General features: G+C 35.9%; 2 protein-coding genes across 2 annotated transcripts; both read left to right on the top strand.

Annotated features, from left to right (window-relative positions):
- Positions 1 to 4,975: 4,975 nt before the first annotated feature.
- LOC120214016 (LIMR family protein At3g08930-like) lies at positions 4,976 to 5,849 on the top strand. Its single transcript, XM_039212026.1, has 5 exons — positions 4,976 to 5,070; positions 5,161 to 5,226; positions 5,395 to 5,505; positions 5,586 to 5,652; positions 5,764 to 5,849. Exons 1-5 carry the CDS (start codon positions 5,024 to 5,026, stop codon positions 5,785 to 5,787), a joined length of 315 nt encoding a protein of 104 aa, XP_039067957.1. The 5' UTR covers positions 4,976 to 5,023; the 3' UTR covers positions 5,788 to 5,849.
- A 4,659-nt stretch (positions 5,850 to 10,508) lies between these two features.
- Positions 10,509 to 18,196, top strand: LOC120214072 (vacuolar cation/proton exchanger 3-like). The gene is made up of 10 exons (XM_039212069.1): positions 10,509 to 10,813; positions 10,996 to 11,063; positions 16,219 to 16,247; positions 16,325 to 16,521; positions 16,623 to 16,832; positions 16,918 to 17,046; positions 17,128 to 17,244; positions 17,336 to 17,389; positions 17,493 to 17,609; positions 17,696 to 18,196. The coding sequence occupies exons 1-10, from the start codon at positions 10,547 to 10,549 to the stop codon at positions 17,870 to 17,872; spliced, it is 1,365 nt and encodes a 454-aa protein (XP_039068000.1). The 5' UTR covers positions 10,509 to 10,546; the 3' UTR covers positions 17,873 to 18,196.
- The last annotated feature ends 1,959 nt before the right edge of the window (positions 18,197 to 20,155 follow it).

Here is a 20,155-nt window from a genome sequence, read left to right on the forward strand (position 1 = left end):
CAAATATATGGAGGTTTGAATAATCAGCTGGTTTTCCAGTCCACATCTTCATTGGTGTTTTCAGCTCTATTGCAGTTGATGGAGCTCGATTCACCAAATAACAGGCGGTATTGACTGCTTCTGCCCAGAATGATTTTTCTAGGCCTGCATCCCTCGACATTGCTCTTGTTCTTTCTAACAAGGTTTTTGTTCATCCGCTCTGACACTCCATTTTGTTGAGAAGTGTTCGCCACTGTGAACTGTCTTTTGATGCCTTATTTCCTGCAAAAGTCATCAAATTCTTCACTTGTGTATTCTCATCCATTATCTGTTCTGAAACACTTGATTTTATTTCCAGAATCAAGTTCCACCCGCGCTTTGAAGTTTTTGAAAGTTGAAAACACATCGGACTTCTTCTTAATAGGGTACACCCAACATCTCCTGGAGTAGTCATCAATAAATGAGACAAAATATTTTTGCTCCGCCTAGGGATGTAACTGGTGCTTTCCATACGTCAGAGTGAACCAGTTCTAGAACACTTTTGCCTCTAGAATTTGATGTGTTGAATTTCAACCGGTGCTGCTTACTTGTTATGCAATGCTCACATAAAGTAAGTGATACCTTTGTTAAGTCTGGAAGTAGTTTTTTCTCCACAAGGACTTTCATTCCTTGTTCTGACATGTGTCCAAGTTTCTTATGCCATAGCATTGCAGAATCTGAACTACATGAGGCAACAGAGGCTTCTCCTTCTAGCAATGTCTCTCCCTTCAGCATGTACAAGTTTGCAGCTATCTTTTCACCTTTCAGCACCACAAGCGCTCCACGGAACACCTTCATGATTCCTTTCCGTGTTTCAATCTTGCTAGCATTATTATCCAACAGTCCGTATGATAATAAATTTTTCTTCAGACCTTTTACGTGCCGCACATCTCGAACAACTTTAATTGTTCCATCATACATCTTCAATTTGATGGTTCCCACGCCAACGATCTCTAAGGCATGATCATTGCAACTATACACAGATCCTCCTAAGACAGGTTCATAATGATGGAACCATTCTCTTCTTGAGGTCATGGGATATGTTGCTCCCGAATCAATGAGCCATATATCTGCAAATCGTTTTCTTTCTTCCACGGTGGTTGACGCTTTATAACATAGAGCATCTCCATCATCTGAAGTGTTTGCGGTATTGCCTTGTGGATTGGAGTTTTTATTTAGACTCCAACAATCATTCTTCAAGTGACCCTTCTTTCCACAGTTGTAACACTTTAAATTCTTCTTGCTTCTCGACTTCGATCTACCATGTTTGTGACTGCTGCTTTGGCCACGTTCTGTTGATCTCCCTCTCATCGTTGTCATCGTTGTCAACGCTTCTGCTTGTTGCAGATTTACTTGTATGTCTTCCTTGTTCTTACGCCGATTTTCTTCTTGTAGAACAGCAGCTGCAACGTCATCGAAGACTAGACTGGTGACATTACTGTTTGTCAAGTTGATAATGAGTTGATCATATGAATCTGGTAGACTTTGAAGTAGAAGTTCAGCACGTTCTTGTTCTCCTATTTTACAGCTTAAGGATGTAAGCTGAGAAAACAAAGTGTTCAGTGTATTTAAGTGCTCCGTCACTAAAGTAGATTCTGGCATACGGAGAGTGTACAATTTTCTCTTAAGGAAAATTTTATTGTGCAATGATGTGGCCTCGTACAGTTTGGTGAGATGATCCCATATCTCCTTAGCTGTCTTCTTCTCCTCGATACTTGACAATACTTCATCTGCTAATGCTAGATGAAAGTTTGCCATAGCATTTCCGTCCATTTCGATCCATTTGTTGTCGTCTGTGAAATCTACTGGCCTTTCGCTGATAGCTTCTAGACAACCGTCTTTCCTCAGGATGGCTTTCATCTTCAATTTCCACAATGAGAAATTTCTCCCATTGAACTTTTCAATATCAAATTTCGTTGCCATTGCTTCGTTTACGGATAGCTCCCACTATTTCACTATCGTAAATAGTTCTCTGGAACCTTAATAACTTCTTATTTTCTTATGTTGGAGGATCCACCTTTTAGTGGCAACCACAAAGACAATAAGCAGATATTACACACTCTAATCTAGCTCTGATACCAATTGTTGCGGAAGACGACTATCGGATAGAGCAAAATCGTAACTGATAATTTGAGAAAATAAAAATGAAGATAAAAGAGACACAAAATTTACGTGGAAAACCCCTAAAAATTTAGGATAAAAATCACGGGCAACGATAGAAGAATTTCATTATAAGAAAATAGGAATTACAACCTCTCTCGATCTACCAATGAGAAAACAATGATAATTCTCTCTAGATAAAAAATGAGAAAACAACTCTCAAGAAACTCTCTAAAATCTCTCTAGTATTGGAAGAAAACTAGAATGCTTTGGAATGATTTTGAAGCTATATGAGCTAGGGTATTTATAGTTGAAACTTAAGGACTAATCTTATAAATACCCTAAATTACAGTGACTAAAATTAATTATCCCATTAACCAATTTCAACAAAAATTAGGTGCCTAATTTTTTACTTTGACGAAGCACCATTTGGTACCTAATTTGGTGCCTAAATTATTTGACTTTTAACAATTTTTTGAAACGAAAACAGAAGTGATGTTAAAGTTAAGTGATGGAACTTGTAGTTTATCCTTAAACATAAGGAAACTAAACTCAGAATTGAGCTGGTTTGTCCTGTATTTGGGACGTTCGAGTTAGTCAGTTAGAGCGTAAATATTAAATAATTGAGGAAGAAATGGGATTTTTGTTTACTCATTCGGTTGATCAAACCAACAACAATGCTTCTTGTTTCATTGGAGACAGCCTGGTTCGGTACTTGTAACTGATTTTTGTTAGTCGTATGTGTGTTAGTGTTGTTGTACAATGTCTACCTCCTTATCAATTACCAGCACTCAGAAAACGCCAACCAAGCGTATTACCCCAAATTCGTTGTCGTTTTTGGTCTTTTCATCGCTGCCATTTCCATACTCATGTTGCCGGCTGATATCGCCAACCGGCAGGCGTGTCTGCACGCGATATACAATGGCGCGTGTAATCTAACCTTGCCTATGAAAGAGCTTTGCCTATGAGAGAAGTGAAGAAAGCAGCTGATGGCCTTCGCCAGGAAGAAAAAAAGTGGTTCTAAGGGTAGAAAGTGGCGTAAAAATGTTAAGGCTGTGGGAAAGGTATGTTATTGACATCCTACACTTACATTTATCTCCTAAATCTATTTATTTTTTCAGTCTCTATGAGAATAACTACTTTTTCCAAACTAACTTTAGTCATGAGTTGTAGGCCCCTCTACTATTACTGTTATCTGTTTATTAAGTTCCCCTTTAAGGTTGAAATATCACGGTATTACTTCGTGGTAGTGTTTTTAGTGGTTGCTTGGTAAGAGTTGAAGTGAATATTGGGTTTTAGGGGTATGAGTGCGACGAGCGTCGAACTCATAAAAAAAATTATTATTTCTCAAATAAATTAATAAATAAGATATTATAGAGAAATAGGATCGATTCATAGGGAGTAAGGAAGCTTGATGATGTTGTTTCCGGGATTGAATCAACTACGAAAATAAAGGAGGGATTTTAGAAAATAACAAAAATAATAAAATAAAAAGAAATAGTAAACGAAATAATGATGAAGAGTAAATAAAAGTAAAAAATTAGATTGAGATGATTTAGCCTTAGGCTCTGCTTAGCCTCAATTTCGATCAATCACCGAAATAAATTCTCTTCTAGATGCACTCTGGTTACAGTCAACAAAACCAAACTCTTGCAGCTAACCTTTCTCTCCGATAACTGATATTTCCAAGTCTATCTTCGAAATTCAGTCCTTGTTGGACTAACCACTTATGTCGCCATTAGCACCAAGACAAATCTTTAAGTGCTGGAAAAGCCCGACTCGGATTATAGCGTCTCACCGAGAATTGAACTCGATCTTAATTTCTCTTAACGAACCGTCGCTAAGTTTGTTCATAGGAAGTTGAATTACGACCAACCGATTCATCTTCCCAGTAGTAAATCAAAACAACATTCTAATCAATGACATCTTTTTGAAGTGAATGTGTCGTGACTTTAAAGGAATGGTCGATTGCCACTCCTAGTTTCTAGAGAACCGAAGAATTGAGCTGTCGTAAAAATCTTTGGCCAAGTGAAAGTTTAGGTAAGTTTGAATTAGATAATGCTTAGCATTTTATTGTGGAAAAGTAAAATAAAGATAATACAAGAAAAGAAAATAGAACTTCAAATCAAACCATTGAAAATTACAAATCCAATCTATGTTCAAAGCTTGAACCTAAGGGGTATTTATTCTCGAGAATCCATATGAAATAAACAACTAAAATTCTAAATAAAAAATAAAGATAAATGTAAAATATTCAAATTAAAATCCTAAAAAACAAAGGTTTATCACAAAGATGAAGTTAAACATTTAAATTTTGTGGCTTTGATTGAATTCTACTTTATCTTATGGATAACTTCCTACTTATCTTCCAAGCATTTATCTTCAAAAATAATTTGAAATTAAATCTTGAAGATATTACTTGTCAGAAAATGTTATGCCTCAGGTCGTGCCATGACTGCATCCACGACTCCCAGAAAAATTACAGATTCTACCTTTTTTACAGTTTGTTCTAGCCGATTAAATCCAAATGAAGTCCTTGGGCGAAAATTAAGCCAAAACTGAAATAAATCAGTAATATTCAATTGAAAACAAGGAGTAAATGACAATAAATGCATGCAATTTTTAACACTCATTAGAGTGATAAAAGTAGTTTTCACTTGATGTTTCCACATATTTCTTATTGTTATGTACTTGTGGCTATTTACATTCTTGATTAAATCTGCAGGAGTTGCTTCAGCTAGAAGAAGATGTAGAACTTTTGGAAGAGATGTATCCTCAAGTAGAAAAGGTATCTAAAATATATGAATTATGGGTGATCTATGTTTTCCCTCTTTTCAGGCCTTCTGGGTACGGTTCATTTGCATTCTTTTGCTTCTACCTTCTGCTTGCTGTGATTGCTGGTGCAATGATGCTTGGTCTCAAATTAGTTTTCATTACAATTCACCCTATGAAGTAATGTATCTTATGTTGACCGCCTTTTGATTAATTATTGCTGAGAAAAGGATTAGCTGGCTGACATATATTTACTGGTCATTTTTGTAGGTGGGGAGCTACTTTAATGAACTCTTTTCTGTTCAATGTGGGACTTATTCTTTTGTGCTCAATAAGGTTGGTGACTTAGCTAATGTATTCATTCTTATTTCTATGTTATCTCGAGGTATCTCTTAATAGAACACGTTGAATTTTTAGGCTTGTGCTTGGTTGTTGAAAATTGTATCAAGGGAATCATGCATTGTACAGTATTTGATGAAATCTTATCCGCATTTGCAATTACAGTGTCATACAATTCTGTTCCACCGCATATGCGTACTATGCTCAAGCAACCGCTGCCCAGGAAATATTCGGCCACACATTGGAGTCTCTTCGTGGGATTAAATATTTGTATAAGTGAGTTTTTAAACCATTTGAATTCCAAGTTTTATTCAGATGAGGCATGCATTAACATTTTTGGGCCTATTTGCATTCAGGTATAACGTATTTCAAATCGCATTCATTGTTTTAGCAGCATTGACCTGCGTGTATTATATTGCCTTTGTAAGTTTTCAGTTACCTTTTCTTTTCTCCGTTCCAGTCTTCGAGTAAATTGCTCATGCCTGCTTCCTGTATTCCAAGGTCTGATTCTGTTCTTGTTTTCGAATTTGTCAGGGATGGAGAAGGAAAAAAACCTAGCGGCAAGTTCCAACTTTCCTCTTAAGAATGCTTTCCCTAGAAGACAATGCAGCAGGCTCTCGCGCGTTCGAAATCCTATGTTAATTTCACTTTATAAATGCAACTGTTAAAATTTAAATCCTCGAAAATAAAACGAAATTCTCTTCTACGTTATCGTAAATTTCTCATCGAACTTTCTGTATAAAAATGACAAATCTGTTGAGATATTTGTTTTGCCCTTTTCAAGAGATGTGTAGATATCAGATATGAAACTTCCAGAAAACTGCACTTGCCATCACGCTTCCCTATCATTGTTGTACACCCAAAATTATTATCATGAAATCACAACCACTAGTTTCGGTACACAAAATAATTCCCTTTTTGAAAATAAAAGAAATAAATTCAATCTCGGACAAGCCTTGTCCAAGTTGGTAACATTATTATGGAATAGCTCCATTATTTGCATGAAACGAATGCTGAGATTTGAGTGTGATGGAGAGGAAACTTCGAGGAAGCTCTCATAGCACATGCTTGTGGGGTCAAAATCTTGGGGAATATGTAAGGAACGGACAAGGAGCAGATTAGCATTTCCAAATATTAATGGAGACAACAACTGTTCAGTAGCTGATTTTCCTGCACCAATTTGCCTCCATGCCTCTTGCCCATAACCAATGGGTATTTGCACCAAAAATCACCCCATATCAACCTTGATTATGAAAATTTCCATATCCTCCCCTAGGAACAAAAATTAATTTAACGATTAAATCGACTACTGAAATAATGTCCGTTCAACTAGCTATGTTGAACTTGAATTCTATTGTATCTTTATTGGAGCTCCTTCACAGGGTTGATCTTCATTCAAGACTTTAGCAGAATTACAGAGTTTTCTTGAATCTCAAGTATTTTTTATATTTTATGGACTTGAAAAGCTCAGAAAAAAACATCTTTAAAAGAAAGACCTTGAATATGCAACACCCTTCGAAAAGTAACGTACTCTTAGCGTACCTTTGATAAGTCTCTGTTACTTATCAGAGCTAAATTTATTATCAAATGACTATATTTATTGAGCCTCTGCATGTAGCTATAATAAATTAATAATCCTACCTCTAACAACATTATCAAGAGTTGCTCTAAATTTTCTAGACCAAAACCAAGAGTGGATTGGAGTCTTATTCTTTATTCATCTCTCTTCTACCTCCTAATTAAGGCAGAGAACCACGATTCTCCGTCTAAACTAAAAGAGATAAAACAACCTATAACCGCCATAATCCATTTATTTCGGTAAACAAATTTTAATCAAATTTAATACATTTAAATTCAAATTTAGTTTAATTCGATTTGTTCATTAAAAGTTAACATGTTAAAAGAAGAAAGGGTAGCTATACGTCAAACTGTTGCTCAATGCACGCACTGTTTCACATGGAGAGCAAGCTAGTGGGTGCTTCAATGGCCATACCATTTCCAAACCCTAAAAAAACCTATACCTCCCTGCAAGTGTAGGGTTTGAGTCGTTTTCTCTTACTTGAACCCCACAGTTAAACTCGCATACAGTCGATTAGTCTAACTGAATTTAGCTCTATTTATTATTCTAAAAAAACATATAAACAATAAATTTCCTGCAAAATGTAAAGATAATATTAAATGCTATATACCTACCCACCACGCCCACCAAAATTTATAAATAAGTAATAAAAAAGACTCAAATGATTGTATGCGTTACAAATGTTACCATGTTTACTTACCTAGGAAACAACTCTACCACATGGAAAGCATTCTCCAGAGATCATTTGTTGAGGAGTGTAAAATATTGGATGAATTACAGAATTGCAGAATTTTTATAGGTGGTGGAAACTTCTTTCCACCTTCCATATTTGACATTTAGCTGATATAAAAGTTGATAAAAAAGCTATCTGATACAATATCAAACACAACTACAAGACATAAAATACAATATCACATAAAGACATCCATCATAAATGCATGTCCAGTAAAAAACTGTGGTGTTATCCATGTTTACCATATGATCACTTTGTGAGAGTCAAAACTTTTAAAATCCTATTTTTTTTTCTATAAATAAAGACAAATTCCTACTAATTTATTCAACTCTTAGAGTTCTTCTATGCCACCATCCGTCATTATAGTTTTATCCATTCTTCTTTCCTATAAAATCTCATTGGAAGATTTATCGATAAAAACACGTTATGAATTTATGTTCGTTCTATGAAACTGCATACGAGTCATGATTTGATAGATGAGGTTACAAATTATTCCATACAAATCTTATATAAATTTACTATTAAGATTACTTTCAGTAATTAATTCATAAAGCAAAACGTCTGGTTCCACTGTTGTAAACATGGAAAGAAATAAACAACATAGGAAATAAAGCAAATAAACGCCTAAGTCATGTCAACGCATCGCTGATTTTTAAACAAAAAATAATGACTAAAATTGTAAATTTTTAATTCTATTTACATAACATCTTACTTGGTGGTTCATGAAAATTTATATATCTTTGTAATAATATATTTTTTTATACAAAAAAGTTTGACTCACCCGTTCAAGGTTAGAATATACTTAAGACTTAATTGAGATTTACATAGGAATTTACAGATTTTCCATCAAGAGTGACGGTGATAGGATTCGAACTTGACCCTACAAACTCAAATTCCTGAGTCTCAACCACTCGTACCAACACTCATTGACCTTTATAATGATATATAATTAAATATTTTTTTATAATTTTAATTTTTTTTATAAATTCTAACTCTAATTATTATCTTATTTAGAGGGGAGAGAAATAAAAGACGCTAAAGTAAGGAATGAGAATACTTTTACTGGGTGTAGAATCCGTAACCAAAGAGAACATGAGAGAAAAAAAATGAATATTTTAGTTAATCAAACAAATATGCTTATTCAATTTTAAATCATTTATTCATAGAACTATATAATACAAATAATGATATCTCAACATGACATACATATAAACCAATATGCATAACGTAAGCGTCCATTATCAGTACGGAACTGTGCACAACAAACGTTGTAATCAAATCCGATGGTTTCCAATTATAATTGATATTGGTCAAAATACACGCAAAAAAGACAGACCAAAATATTTGATAGCTTACCAACACGTAAAAGAAAATTATATTAGCTCGAAAGATGAATTGAAAGTTGACGTGAACATCTACCAACCAACTCCAGAAGTCTAAGCCCATCGTACAATTGGAATGATTTCTGGTTCTGGAAAATCTATGAAGATTTTTGTATGCTTCTCTTGAACATCTTTTACGTGCCTCATCTTTGCCCTGTCCTTGTCCTTGCTTTATTTAACCAAAAGTAAATAAAATATAACTTTTGTACGGAGAAAATTACAAATTCTCTCACATAAAACTCATAAAGTGATTTTAATTATAAAAAGATAAAATATTAAATTTAAACAATTATATTTATATATATATATATATATATTAGTTATAAATTAAAAAAATTATAAACAAAAATTATTTTATAATCTCATCGTACTATTTAAAAAAATCACTGAAAAGATTACCTTACTCTTAACTCTCTTAATTCTAAAAATTAAATCTTACACTTCATTTATAAAATATATTATTAATTACAAAGAAAAACTTAAGCATAAAAATCTTTTATACTAAGATTTTTTCCAAATAATTAATATTTATTATTTTAAACATATATAATAATCAAGTGATCTACCACCAATAAAATCAATTAAAATGCCAATTAGATATTAATAATCAAAATTTAAATAAATCTTCATAACTCCTATAAAAAATTATCACTTTTATTTATATTTTCAATATTTATTCTCACATCACATTACCATTTACATATGCATACAAAGGAACAAACGCACACTTTTATACGGGAACAAACTTAAATTTATAAAATTTGAAGGCAGAAAATAGAATTTCAATAAAAAATAAATATTTTTAAAATATATAGTAATTTTAAATTTTCAGGAAGGTGACCGTTCCACTCTCCCTATCAGTTTTATTTTAAATATGAATGATCTAAATATTGTTTTTATTTTTATTGAGTAGTCTTATGATGATTATAAGATAGTATTTATTATGTATTTATTTTAATAAATGACAATACACGCATCCGTAGATACAACCGCTTGAAATTAAAATCTCTAAAAGAACAATATTTCTGTTAACTATTGTGGTTGCTTGATAAATTAGGTCTAAACAAGTCAATGAGTGTTGGTACAATTGGTTGGGATTCATGAATTTAAGCTTGTAAGATCAAATTGGAATTCTATCACCGCCACTCTTAGGAGACAATCAGTAAATTCTTATATAAATCTTAATTGAATCTTAGATATACTCTGACACTAGACTAAAGAGTCACCCTAAGCTAAACTTTTTACTACCAAAAAAGATTAGGTCTAAGCAAAATTAGTTAACTAGAATTTTGACACTAATTATTCCCTCATCCATACAATACCAATAATGCAACATGAAGAATATATATAATATGGTAAAAACTTCAGTCATGCAATTGAAACATTCCTCTAACATTGTTATCTTAGCCCATGTGTCTTGCCCTAAATAAGAGTCTCAATTAAATTATTTTGAGAAGCTTCGTGGAAGCTGCATCCAATCTCCTCTATTTATAACAGTCTAAATCTCACACTTGAAACTCATACAAATAGAATTCGAGTCTTTTAATTCCTTTTTGTCAGAGTCCTCCGTAGTGTTTTTTTGTTGTCTCAAAGATAAATAGTTTCGCAAAAGAAACAAAAAAAATGGCTTCCCTTCAAGAACCATGGCTATGGGAGAACGGAAACTGGAAGGGTTGTAGCAAGGAGATTCGCCATGGAAGAACTGCACATAACATGTCGTCTTCCTCGTTGAGGAAAAAATCGGATTTGACCCTTGTCTCCAAGGTTCGTTTTGTGATGCTTAGGCAGTTCCTCACTAACCTTCAAGAGGTCATTTTGGGGACAAAACTTTCGGTTCTCTTCCCTGCTATTCCATTGGCCATTGTTGCTGAGTGCTATGGCTTTGGAAGAGTGAGTTTCTTTCTTTCTTTTTCCTCTTCTTTTTCCTCTTTTTATGGAAGCTGGTTTTTGATGAAACAGTGAGTGAATATTAATCTGACTTATTTCGAAATTAAGTCAAATATGATTTGAATATTTTTTCCACTTGATTCAAGGGTTGACATTTATGAGTTTTCCTTTAAAATAATCAACAGCCTTGGATTTTTGCATTGAGTTTACTTGGACTTACACCATTTGCTGAACGAGTCAGCTTCCTCACCGAGTAAGCCATATTCATATTGTTTTCTCTTTATTCTTCGATCCTTGATCACTAGAACTCAATTTGATAAACCATAATTCTGTTGGATCATAAACTTGATCCATTATGGGAGCCTAAACTTAAACTTAAATTAAATTGATGTCATTGCTTACATCATTTAAGTAATGATGTCATTGTTTACATCAATTTAGTTAGGTGAGAGTTAGGTATTTGTTGAATTTGTAATGGTTTAAATTAATTTATTTGTGTGGTGTAGGATTGTACTTGAGTAGTATAAATACCCCTCCCCATTTTAGTTTTAAGCATCAAGAAAAATTAAGAGCTTCTAAGTGAGTGAAGAAGCAAAGTCTTATAAGAGTGAGTTGTAATTCTTGGTTTTCGAGTGATAGTGCTCTTGTAATATTTCTTTGAGTTTCAATAAAAGTTTTTTGTGTGAGTGTTTTATTTCCAACAAAGTGGCATCAGAGCGAGTTGGAAAGATCGAAGGTCTCGACGAGAGGAATCCGACGTCGCCAAAATTTTCTCAATCTGAGTTTTGACGCACCGTCACGCACCGCCGGAAGACTGCTGCCAGAAAATTGAGTTGACTCACCGAGTTGAGCCGAGTCAGCTGAGTTGGAGCCCATTGACTGAGTTGTCTAAGTCCTTCCCAAGGTTTTTCGGCGTTCCGGATTCATCCGTGCAATCAGATTTTACAAAATCTCATTATATTGAGAGATATGGCAAATGGTATCACACCATTCCAATTTCCGACACTCAACAACAACAACTACGACAATTGGAGTATCAAAATGAAGGCACTTCTTGGATCACAAGATGTGTGGGATATCATAGAGAAAGACTATAACGAGATTGTGGATGATGTTGTTTTTGCTACTCTTACACCAGATCAAAAGACAACTTTGAAAGATTCAAGAAAAAGAGACAAAAAGGCTCTCTACCTCATCTATTAAGCATTAGATGATGATGGTTTTGAAAAGATTTCAAGTGCAAGCTCTAGCAAGGAAGCATAGGAGAAGCTGTAAACCTCTTACAAAGGATCCGAGCAAGTGAAGAAGGTTCGTCTCCAAACATTAAGAGGTGAATTCGAATCCTTACACATGAAAGCATCTGAGTCTATTTCAGATTATTTCTCAAGAGTAGTAGATGTTTCTAATCAATTAAAAAGAAATGGTGAAAAGTTAGAAGATGTGAGGATAATAGAGAAGATACTTCGTTCGTTGGATCCCAAATTTGAGCACATCATCGTGACGATTGAAGAAACTAAAGACTTGGAAGAAATGATGATCGAGCAACTCCAAGGATCATTACAAGCATACGAAGATAAGCATAAGAAGAAGCATGAGTTTACTGAGAAACTCCTCAAGCTGCAACTCAAGGATATGCATGAAAGCCAACGCAATGATAGAAATCAACGTGGCCAAGACAGAGGTAGAGGTCATGGACGAGGTGGAAGTCGAGGTCGTGGACGAGGCTGGAATTACAACAACAACAATTACAACAACAACTATGAGAAAGAAGAAAGCTCAACACGAGGCAGTGGAAGAATCAATCCAAACTCAAGGCACGACAAATCTCAAGTTCGATGTTATAATTGTTAGAAGTTTGGGCATTATGCTTCAGAATGTAGAGCTCCCAACAACAAAATTGAGGAGAATGCCAATTATGTGGAAGAAAAGACAGATGGCAAAGAAACTCTTCTTATAGCACGAAAGGAAACTGATGGTGGCCAAGTAAATTCCTGGTATCTTGACAGTGGTGCAAGCAATCACATGTGTGGAAGGAAAGACATGTTCGTGGAGCTAGACGAGTCAGTAAGCGGAAATGTTTCGTTTGAAGATAATTCCACAATAGCAGTGAAAGGGAGAGGTAACATTCTTATCCGTTTGAAAGATGAGAGACATCAATTTATTTCAAATGTCTACTATGTGCCCAATATGAAAAGTAACATCTTAAGTTTAGGGCAACTGGTAGAGAAAGGTTATGATATTCATATGAATAATTATAATATTTCTATAAAAGATGATAAGAATAACTTCATTGCTAAAGTGTCGATGTCAAAGAATAGAATGTTCTTGATCAACATACAAAATGATGTTGCAAAGTGCCTGAAAGCTTGCTACAAAGATACATCATGGCTTTGGCATCTTCGATTTGGGCATCTCAATTTTGGAGGCCTAGAGCTGTTATCTAAGAATGAGATGGTGAAGGGACTACCTCGCATCAACCATCCTGACCAGCTTTGTGAAGGGTGTCTAGTCGGGAAGCAATTCAGGAAAAGCTTTCCAAAGGAGTCAAAAGCAAGAGCCAAGAAGCCACTTGAGCTTATCCATACCGATGTGTGTGGACCGATCAAGCCAAGCTCTCTTGATAACAGTAACTATTTCCTTCTCTTCATTGATGATTTTTCAAGAAAAACTTGGGTATATTTCTTGAAACTGAAGTCAGAAGTTTTTGATGTCTTCAAGAAGTTCAAAGCAGCAGTGGAGAGAGAAAGCAGTAAAAAGATCAAAGCCATGAGATCCGATCGAGGTGGAGAATTTACTTCCAGGGAGTTTCAAGAGTTCTGTGAAGCAAATGGAATTCATCGACCAATGACAGTTCCTAGATCCCCCCAGCAAAATGGTGTGGCAGAAAGAAAGAACAGAACAATCCTCGACATGGCACGAATCATGCTCAAAAGCAAGAAACTACCCAAGGAATTTTGGGCGGAAGCAGTAGCGTGTGCAATCTACTTGACAAACTGATCTCCAATAAGAAGTGTATGGGGAAAGATACCGCAAGAAGCATGGAGTGGAAGAAAGCCTGGCATTTCCCACTTGAGAACCTTTGGAAGTATAGCCCATTTTCACGTACCAGACGAGAGAAGAACGAAGCTTGATGATAAAAGCGAGAGTTTTATCTTCATCGACTATGATGCTAATTCGAAGGGCTACAAGTTGTACAATCCAAACAATAAGAAGTTTGTGATTAGTCATGATATGGTCTTCAACGAAGAAGGAGAATGGGATTTTAACTCTCATACAGATGACTTCAATTTCTTTCCTCAGTTTGAAGAAGATGAGAAAACAATGAGGGAACAACTAGATGAATCTCAATAAGAGCTTGCAACTCCACCCACTTCACCAATATCAACCACTCAAGGAGACTCATCACCTTCGTCATCGTTAAGTGGGAGTCAAAGTGAAAGAGTTGTACAACGCACAAGAAGCCTTAGAGATCTCTATGAGGTAACTGAACGACAAGATAATCTTACATTATTTTGTCTGTTTACCGATTGTGAACCAGTGAGCTTTCAAGAAGCGGTACAAGAAAAGAAATGGAGAGATGCGATGGATGAAGAAATCAAGGCCATCGAGAAGAATGACACATGGGAACTTACCTCACTTCCCAAGGGACATAAGGCGATGGGTGTACAAAACAAAGCAAAACGCCAAAGGAGAGATTGAAAGGCACAAGGCGAGGCTAGTTGCAAAAGGCTATAGCCAAAAGGCTGGAATTGACTATGATGAGGTATTTGCTCCTGTTGCTCGATTGGAGACTATCAGACTAATCATTTCTTTGGCAGCTCAAAACAAGTGGAAGATACAACAGATGGATGTAAAGTCTGCCTTCCTAAATGGAGTTATTGAAGAGGAAGTTTACATTCAGCAACCATCAGGCTATGAAGTCAAAGGGCACGAAGACAAGGTGTTGAAGTTGAAGAAGTCTCTTTACGGGCTAAAACAAGCACTAAGGGCATGGAATAGCCGAATCGACAAGTACTTCCAATAGAATGGCTTCAACAAATGTCCCTACGAGCATGCTCTATATATCAAGATCAAAGATAAAGATATTTTGATCGTGTGCCTCTACGTGGATGATTTGATCTTCACCAGAAGCAACCCAAGCATGTTTAATGAATTCAAGGATGTGATGATGAAAGAATTCGAGATGACAGACATGGGGCTCATGGCGTACTACCTTGGCATTGAAGTTAAGCAACAAAATGATGGAATTTTCTTTTCACATGAAAGCTATGCAAAGGAGATACTGAAGAAGTTCAAGATAGAGAACTGTAAGCCAATAAGCACACCAGCAGAATACGGGATCAAGATGACCAAACATGAAGAAGGAGAAAGTGTAGATCCAACATTCTTCAAGATGGAGATATTCTTCACGCAGTTGGATTGGTTAGTCGCTACATGAAATCTCCAAAAACCACCCATTTTAAAGTCGCAAAGAGAATTCTTCATTATTTGAAAGGTACAATTAACTTTGGCTTGTTCTATTCAGTTTCTAATGATTACAAGCTTGTTGGATATAGCGACAGTGATTAGGGTGGAGACATAGATAATCGAAGGAGCACTACTGGATTCGTATTTTTCATGGGAGATATTGCGTTCACATGGATGTCAAAGAAACAACCGATTGTCACATTGTCCACTTGTGAAGCAAAATATGTTGCTGCTACCTCATGTGTTTGTCATGCAATTTGGCTTAGAAATCTATTGAAAGAGATAGGTTTAATACAAGAAGAGCCTACCAAGGTTTGTGTCGACAACAAATCAGCCATTGCCTTATAAAAGAATCCAGTATTCCATGATCGAAGGAAGCACATCGACATTCGCTACCATTATATAAGGGAGTGTGTTGCAAGAAACGATGTGGAAGTTGAATACGTGAAGTCACAAGATCAAGTTGCCGATATTTTTACCAAGCCACTGAAAAGTGAAGATTTTATAAGATTAAGGAACTTACTAGGGGTCACAAGATCAAGTTTAAGGGAGGGTGTTGGATCATAAACTTGATCCATTATGGGAGCCTAAACCCAAACCCAAACTAAATTGATGTCATTGCTTACATCATTTAAGTAATGATGACATTGCTTACATCAATTTAGTTAGGTGAGAGGTATGTATTTGTTGAATTTGTAATGGTTTAAATTAGTTTATTTATGTAGTGTAGGATTGTACTTGAGTAGTATAAATACTCCCCATTTTAGTTTTAAGCATCAAGAAAATTTAAGAGCTTCTAAGTGAGTGAAGAAGCAAAGTCTTATAAGAGTGAGTTGTAGTTCTTGGTTTTTGAGTGAGAGTGCTCTTATAATATTTCTTTGAGTTTCAATAAAAGTTGTTTGTGTGAGTGTTTTATTTCCAACAAATTCCTTTTTGTGCAGGCAAATTGCTTATTACACTGGTCCAACAGGTAAATTGCTTATTATCAACACATACATATGTTTTTTCATGATTGCCAACCTTAATGATCATGATTTGATTTTGCAGTGGGAGGGCTGTTGAATACAACCTGTGGCAATGCAACCGAGCTGGTCATAGCTATATTTGCACTGAGCCAAAATAAAATAAATGTGGTTAAGTATTCCTTGCTCGGTTCTGTCCTATCGAACCTGCTTCTGGTCCTTGGGACCTCTCTCTTCTGTGGCGGCATTGCCAACATCAGAAGGGAACAAAAATACGATCGAGTACGTGTCGAACTTTAACATGCTATATCTTACCTAACAAATCTTCAATTTGTTCAAAAAATTATTTATTTGGGTGTTAAAACACTGTTGAATTTCGATAGAGACAAGCCGATGTGAACTCACTCCTTTTGCTCGCATTATTGTGTCATTCGTTGCCCTTGTTGTTCCGACTGAGTGTTGCATCCGCTGCTCTCCCGGCCGATCCTACGCTGCGGTTGTCGAGGGCGAGCAGCATTGTGATGCTGATTGCGTACATTTCGTACCTGGTCTTCCAACTATTCACACATCGGCAATTGTTTGAAGCTCATGGGGTAGTTCATTTATGTCATAAGCTCAACAAACTATAGTTTATAGTAGATTTTTTGGTGAATAACCCTTTGTAATGCGATCGATCAGGAATCGGAAGACGATGAGGGGATACCAGAGGAAGAGCCGGTGATCGGATTTTGGAGTGGATTTATATGGCTAGTTGGAATGACTGTTGTCATATCTCTCCTCTCTGAATATGTTGTAGAAACAATTGAGGTAACTTTGTGGTTGATAATGAATCTATAAACCATTTAATAAAAGTGTGTTTATTGAAAATTAATCAACTAAATATTGTAGGATGCCTCGGATTCTTGGGGAATTTCTGTTAGTTTCATCAGCATTATTCTGCTACCCATTGTTGGAAATGCAACAGAATATGCTGGAGCCATCATTTTTGCTTTCAAAAACAAGCTGGTGAGTAAATACCAAATATATCACTGGGATCATCAGCAACTGTTTTATCAATGAATCAAATATGCTGACACAGAAATTTCAAATATTGCAGGATATTTCATTAGGTGTTGCATTAGGGTCTGCAACGCAGATTTCCATGTTTGTGGTACGAAAACTAGAATAATTGAACCCTTTCATTGTCGTTTACTAAGAAAATTTGGAGCCTTCTGAGTTTAACTAGACATATTTCAATGTTATTGTTGACTCAGGTCCCACTCTGCATTGTCGTAGCTTGGATTATGGGAATCAAAATGGATCTTAATTTCAATCTCCTTGAAACTGGCTCACTCGCTCTATCCATCATCGGTGTTGCTTTCACTTTACAAGTAAAACAACAACAGCATCATCTTTCATTTTGAACCATGCATAAAACATATTGAATCTAAAACATTTTGTATTACCAAATTTGCAGGATGGCACTTCTCACTACATGAAAGGACTGGTTCTCCTACTGCTCTACATCGTTATCGGGGCTTGCTTTTTTTGTATCGAAAATGCCTCTAAGCAACGGTATCGACACGGTCATCGGAGTTTGAAGATGAAAAGGGTTTCGAGCATTTGTTATTCTTTTTCATATATGGCGGCCTGACTGAAAGCTGACGAATTTGCAGTTACTAGGCTGCATATTAGTTTGTCATGCCATCAAAGTTGAGATGAATAGTGTTATAGTAGTAGGTATTATAGTTAAAGATGGGTACACCGTTGAAGCTTGATGGAGACAGGCAACAATTACCACACAACAGCAACATTGTTCTGTGTGTGTATTAATCTCTCTTTTGTGTGTTTTATAAATTGTGTCCGCATATATTAGTTGTGACAAATGAGCTTGCCTCATTGAGTTTGTTTGTTTCCCTCTTGTAATGCTTGCAGCTATCAAGAATAAATGAAATCCTAGTTATTTTTCGTTTAGCAATTTAGCTTATGCTTACATTTAAATTATTACGCTCCTACATATACATACACACGAGTATAAATTTATATATATCAACACAACAAACGTACGAACTTGTGTGGAGAAGTAAATATTTGTAACTACTTCCCTGCAGGTGATTAAGATGGGTGATGGACGTGCAGCAAATGCATTTGTAGACCACGTGGTTTTGTGTGATTCTTACACGACAAAGGAAATGATAATACGACCGCGATTTTAAACCTAGTTACGAGGATTCTACTTTTTTTTGTCCAATTCTCTACTAGGGCTATGATTAAACCTAGTTACGAGGATTCTACTTTTTTTTGTCCAATTCTCTACTAGGGCTATGATGGAATGGGTTTTGGAGCATGGTCCTTAGCACTTTCATAATCATCCGGTTATCATTAGGAAGTGAACACCTAATATCCAAAATTTGGAGATCAATTTGACCTCCATGCCATTTTGGATTCATTTGGGTAGGGTTCCTTTAGAGCTTTTTACGAGGAAGGGGGTGAGCTATATAGTAAGTGCGAGAGGGATTCCTTTGCACATGGACAGTGTCACTGCTTCCAAGCAGTGGGTTGTTTTTGCTAAAGTTTGTGTGGAATTAAGAGTTGATGCAGTCATCCCTAAATCTATTATGGTTCAATTGGGGGATGGGTCTATTGTTCCTATAACGGTTGAGGTTCCTTGGGTGCCCCTTCGTTGTTCTAGGTGTTTTTCTTTTGGGCATGCTGAGAAAGCTTGTAAATTGAATCAGAAGGTTTGGATTCAGAAGGTCGTTGCTGGGGATTTTCGGGTTAGGGTCTTTGAGGGTGGTTTTCCTTTGGTGGGGATAGAGGTTTTGCAGGATCTTATCGAGGATGGAGTTATTCTTGTTGTAGTTCTTCTGACTGAAAGAAATGGTGAAGGAGGTGGTGTAGTTACTCGAGGTAAGTTTGTGCTAGTTGATTCATCTGCTACAGTGGAGCTTTTAGGGGGACCCAACGGTTATTTTTGGCTTATGTTAAGAGGTTAGCTTGTTGGATCGAGCTTCCTCTTCTGGTGCTAAGGTTGTTGAGGGGAAGGACAAGAAGCAAAGAGCTGCTGCTCATGGAGTAGTAGCTTTATTGCAGAATTTGAAAATCTCGAAGCATAGTAAGTTGGAGAAAAATGTGAAGCAGAGGTCTTCAGGTGGAGGCTTCTCTTACTCCTCCATGAAGTTGATGAGTTGGAATACTAGGGGGTTTATTTAAGCAGAAAGCTATTGTCTCTCGTATTAGGTTGTTACATATTGACCGTGTTTACTTGTTGGAGACTACGGTTAAGGAGGTTGGTATAGGTGGAATTTGTAGAAAGTAGTTTTCTCAGTGACGGGGTTTATAACTATGATAAGGCCATTAATGGAAGGATTTGGATTCTCTTAAGGGGAGCTGTATCTTTCTCTTTGATTGCTTCCATTGATCAGTGCATCACTGGTCTAGTTAAGCTTGGTTCTGTCGCAATGGTCCTTCGGGCGGTCCTGGGTTCGCACTTCGACTTGGAATCGTGATGAAGCCACCCCAATCGTTTTCGAATTATGTAGATCGGACACCTCAAACTTATCATTTTACTGGATCTGCATCATATCAGAGAAATATCGGATTCAGGAGTCGGTTACAATCGAGGAAAGAATAGCACCCTCGTATTACTCTTTCGGTACCAACACGATTACTTGGTTGTCTTAATTGCAAAAATTAAAGTTTATGTGAAAATTTAAATATTAATCCAAATTGCTTACTTTTAAGGATTAATTACCGTAAAATAAAATAAATTAAGGGTTTTATAATAAAAAAAATGAGTCTAATATGTAAACATTAAGCTAAAGGGTCACATGTACCAATATGAAAAACACATAAAAATAAATGAATTTTTTTAAAGATTTATTATCGGTTTTAATCGAGAAACTTAAAGGAATGTTAAATATATGAAGATTTTATT

The sequence above is a fragment of the Hibiscus syriacus genome, unplaced genomic scaffold (assembly GCF_006381635.1).
Source record: "Hibiscus syriacus cultivar Baekdansim isolate YM2019G1 unplaced genomic scaffold, ASM638163v2 tig00110050_pilon, whole genome shotgun sequence".
Taxonomy (NCBI): domain Eukaryota; kingdom Viridiplantae; phylum Streptophyta; class Magnoliopsida; order Malvales; family Malvaceae; genus Hibiscus; species Hibiscus syriacus.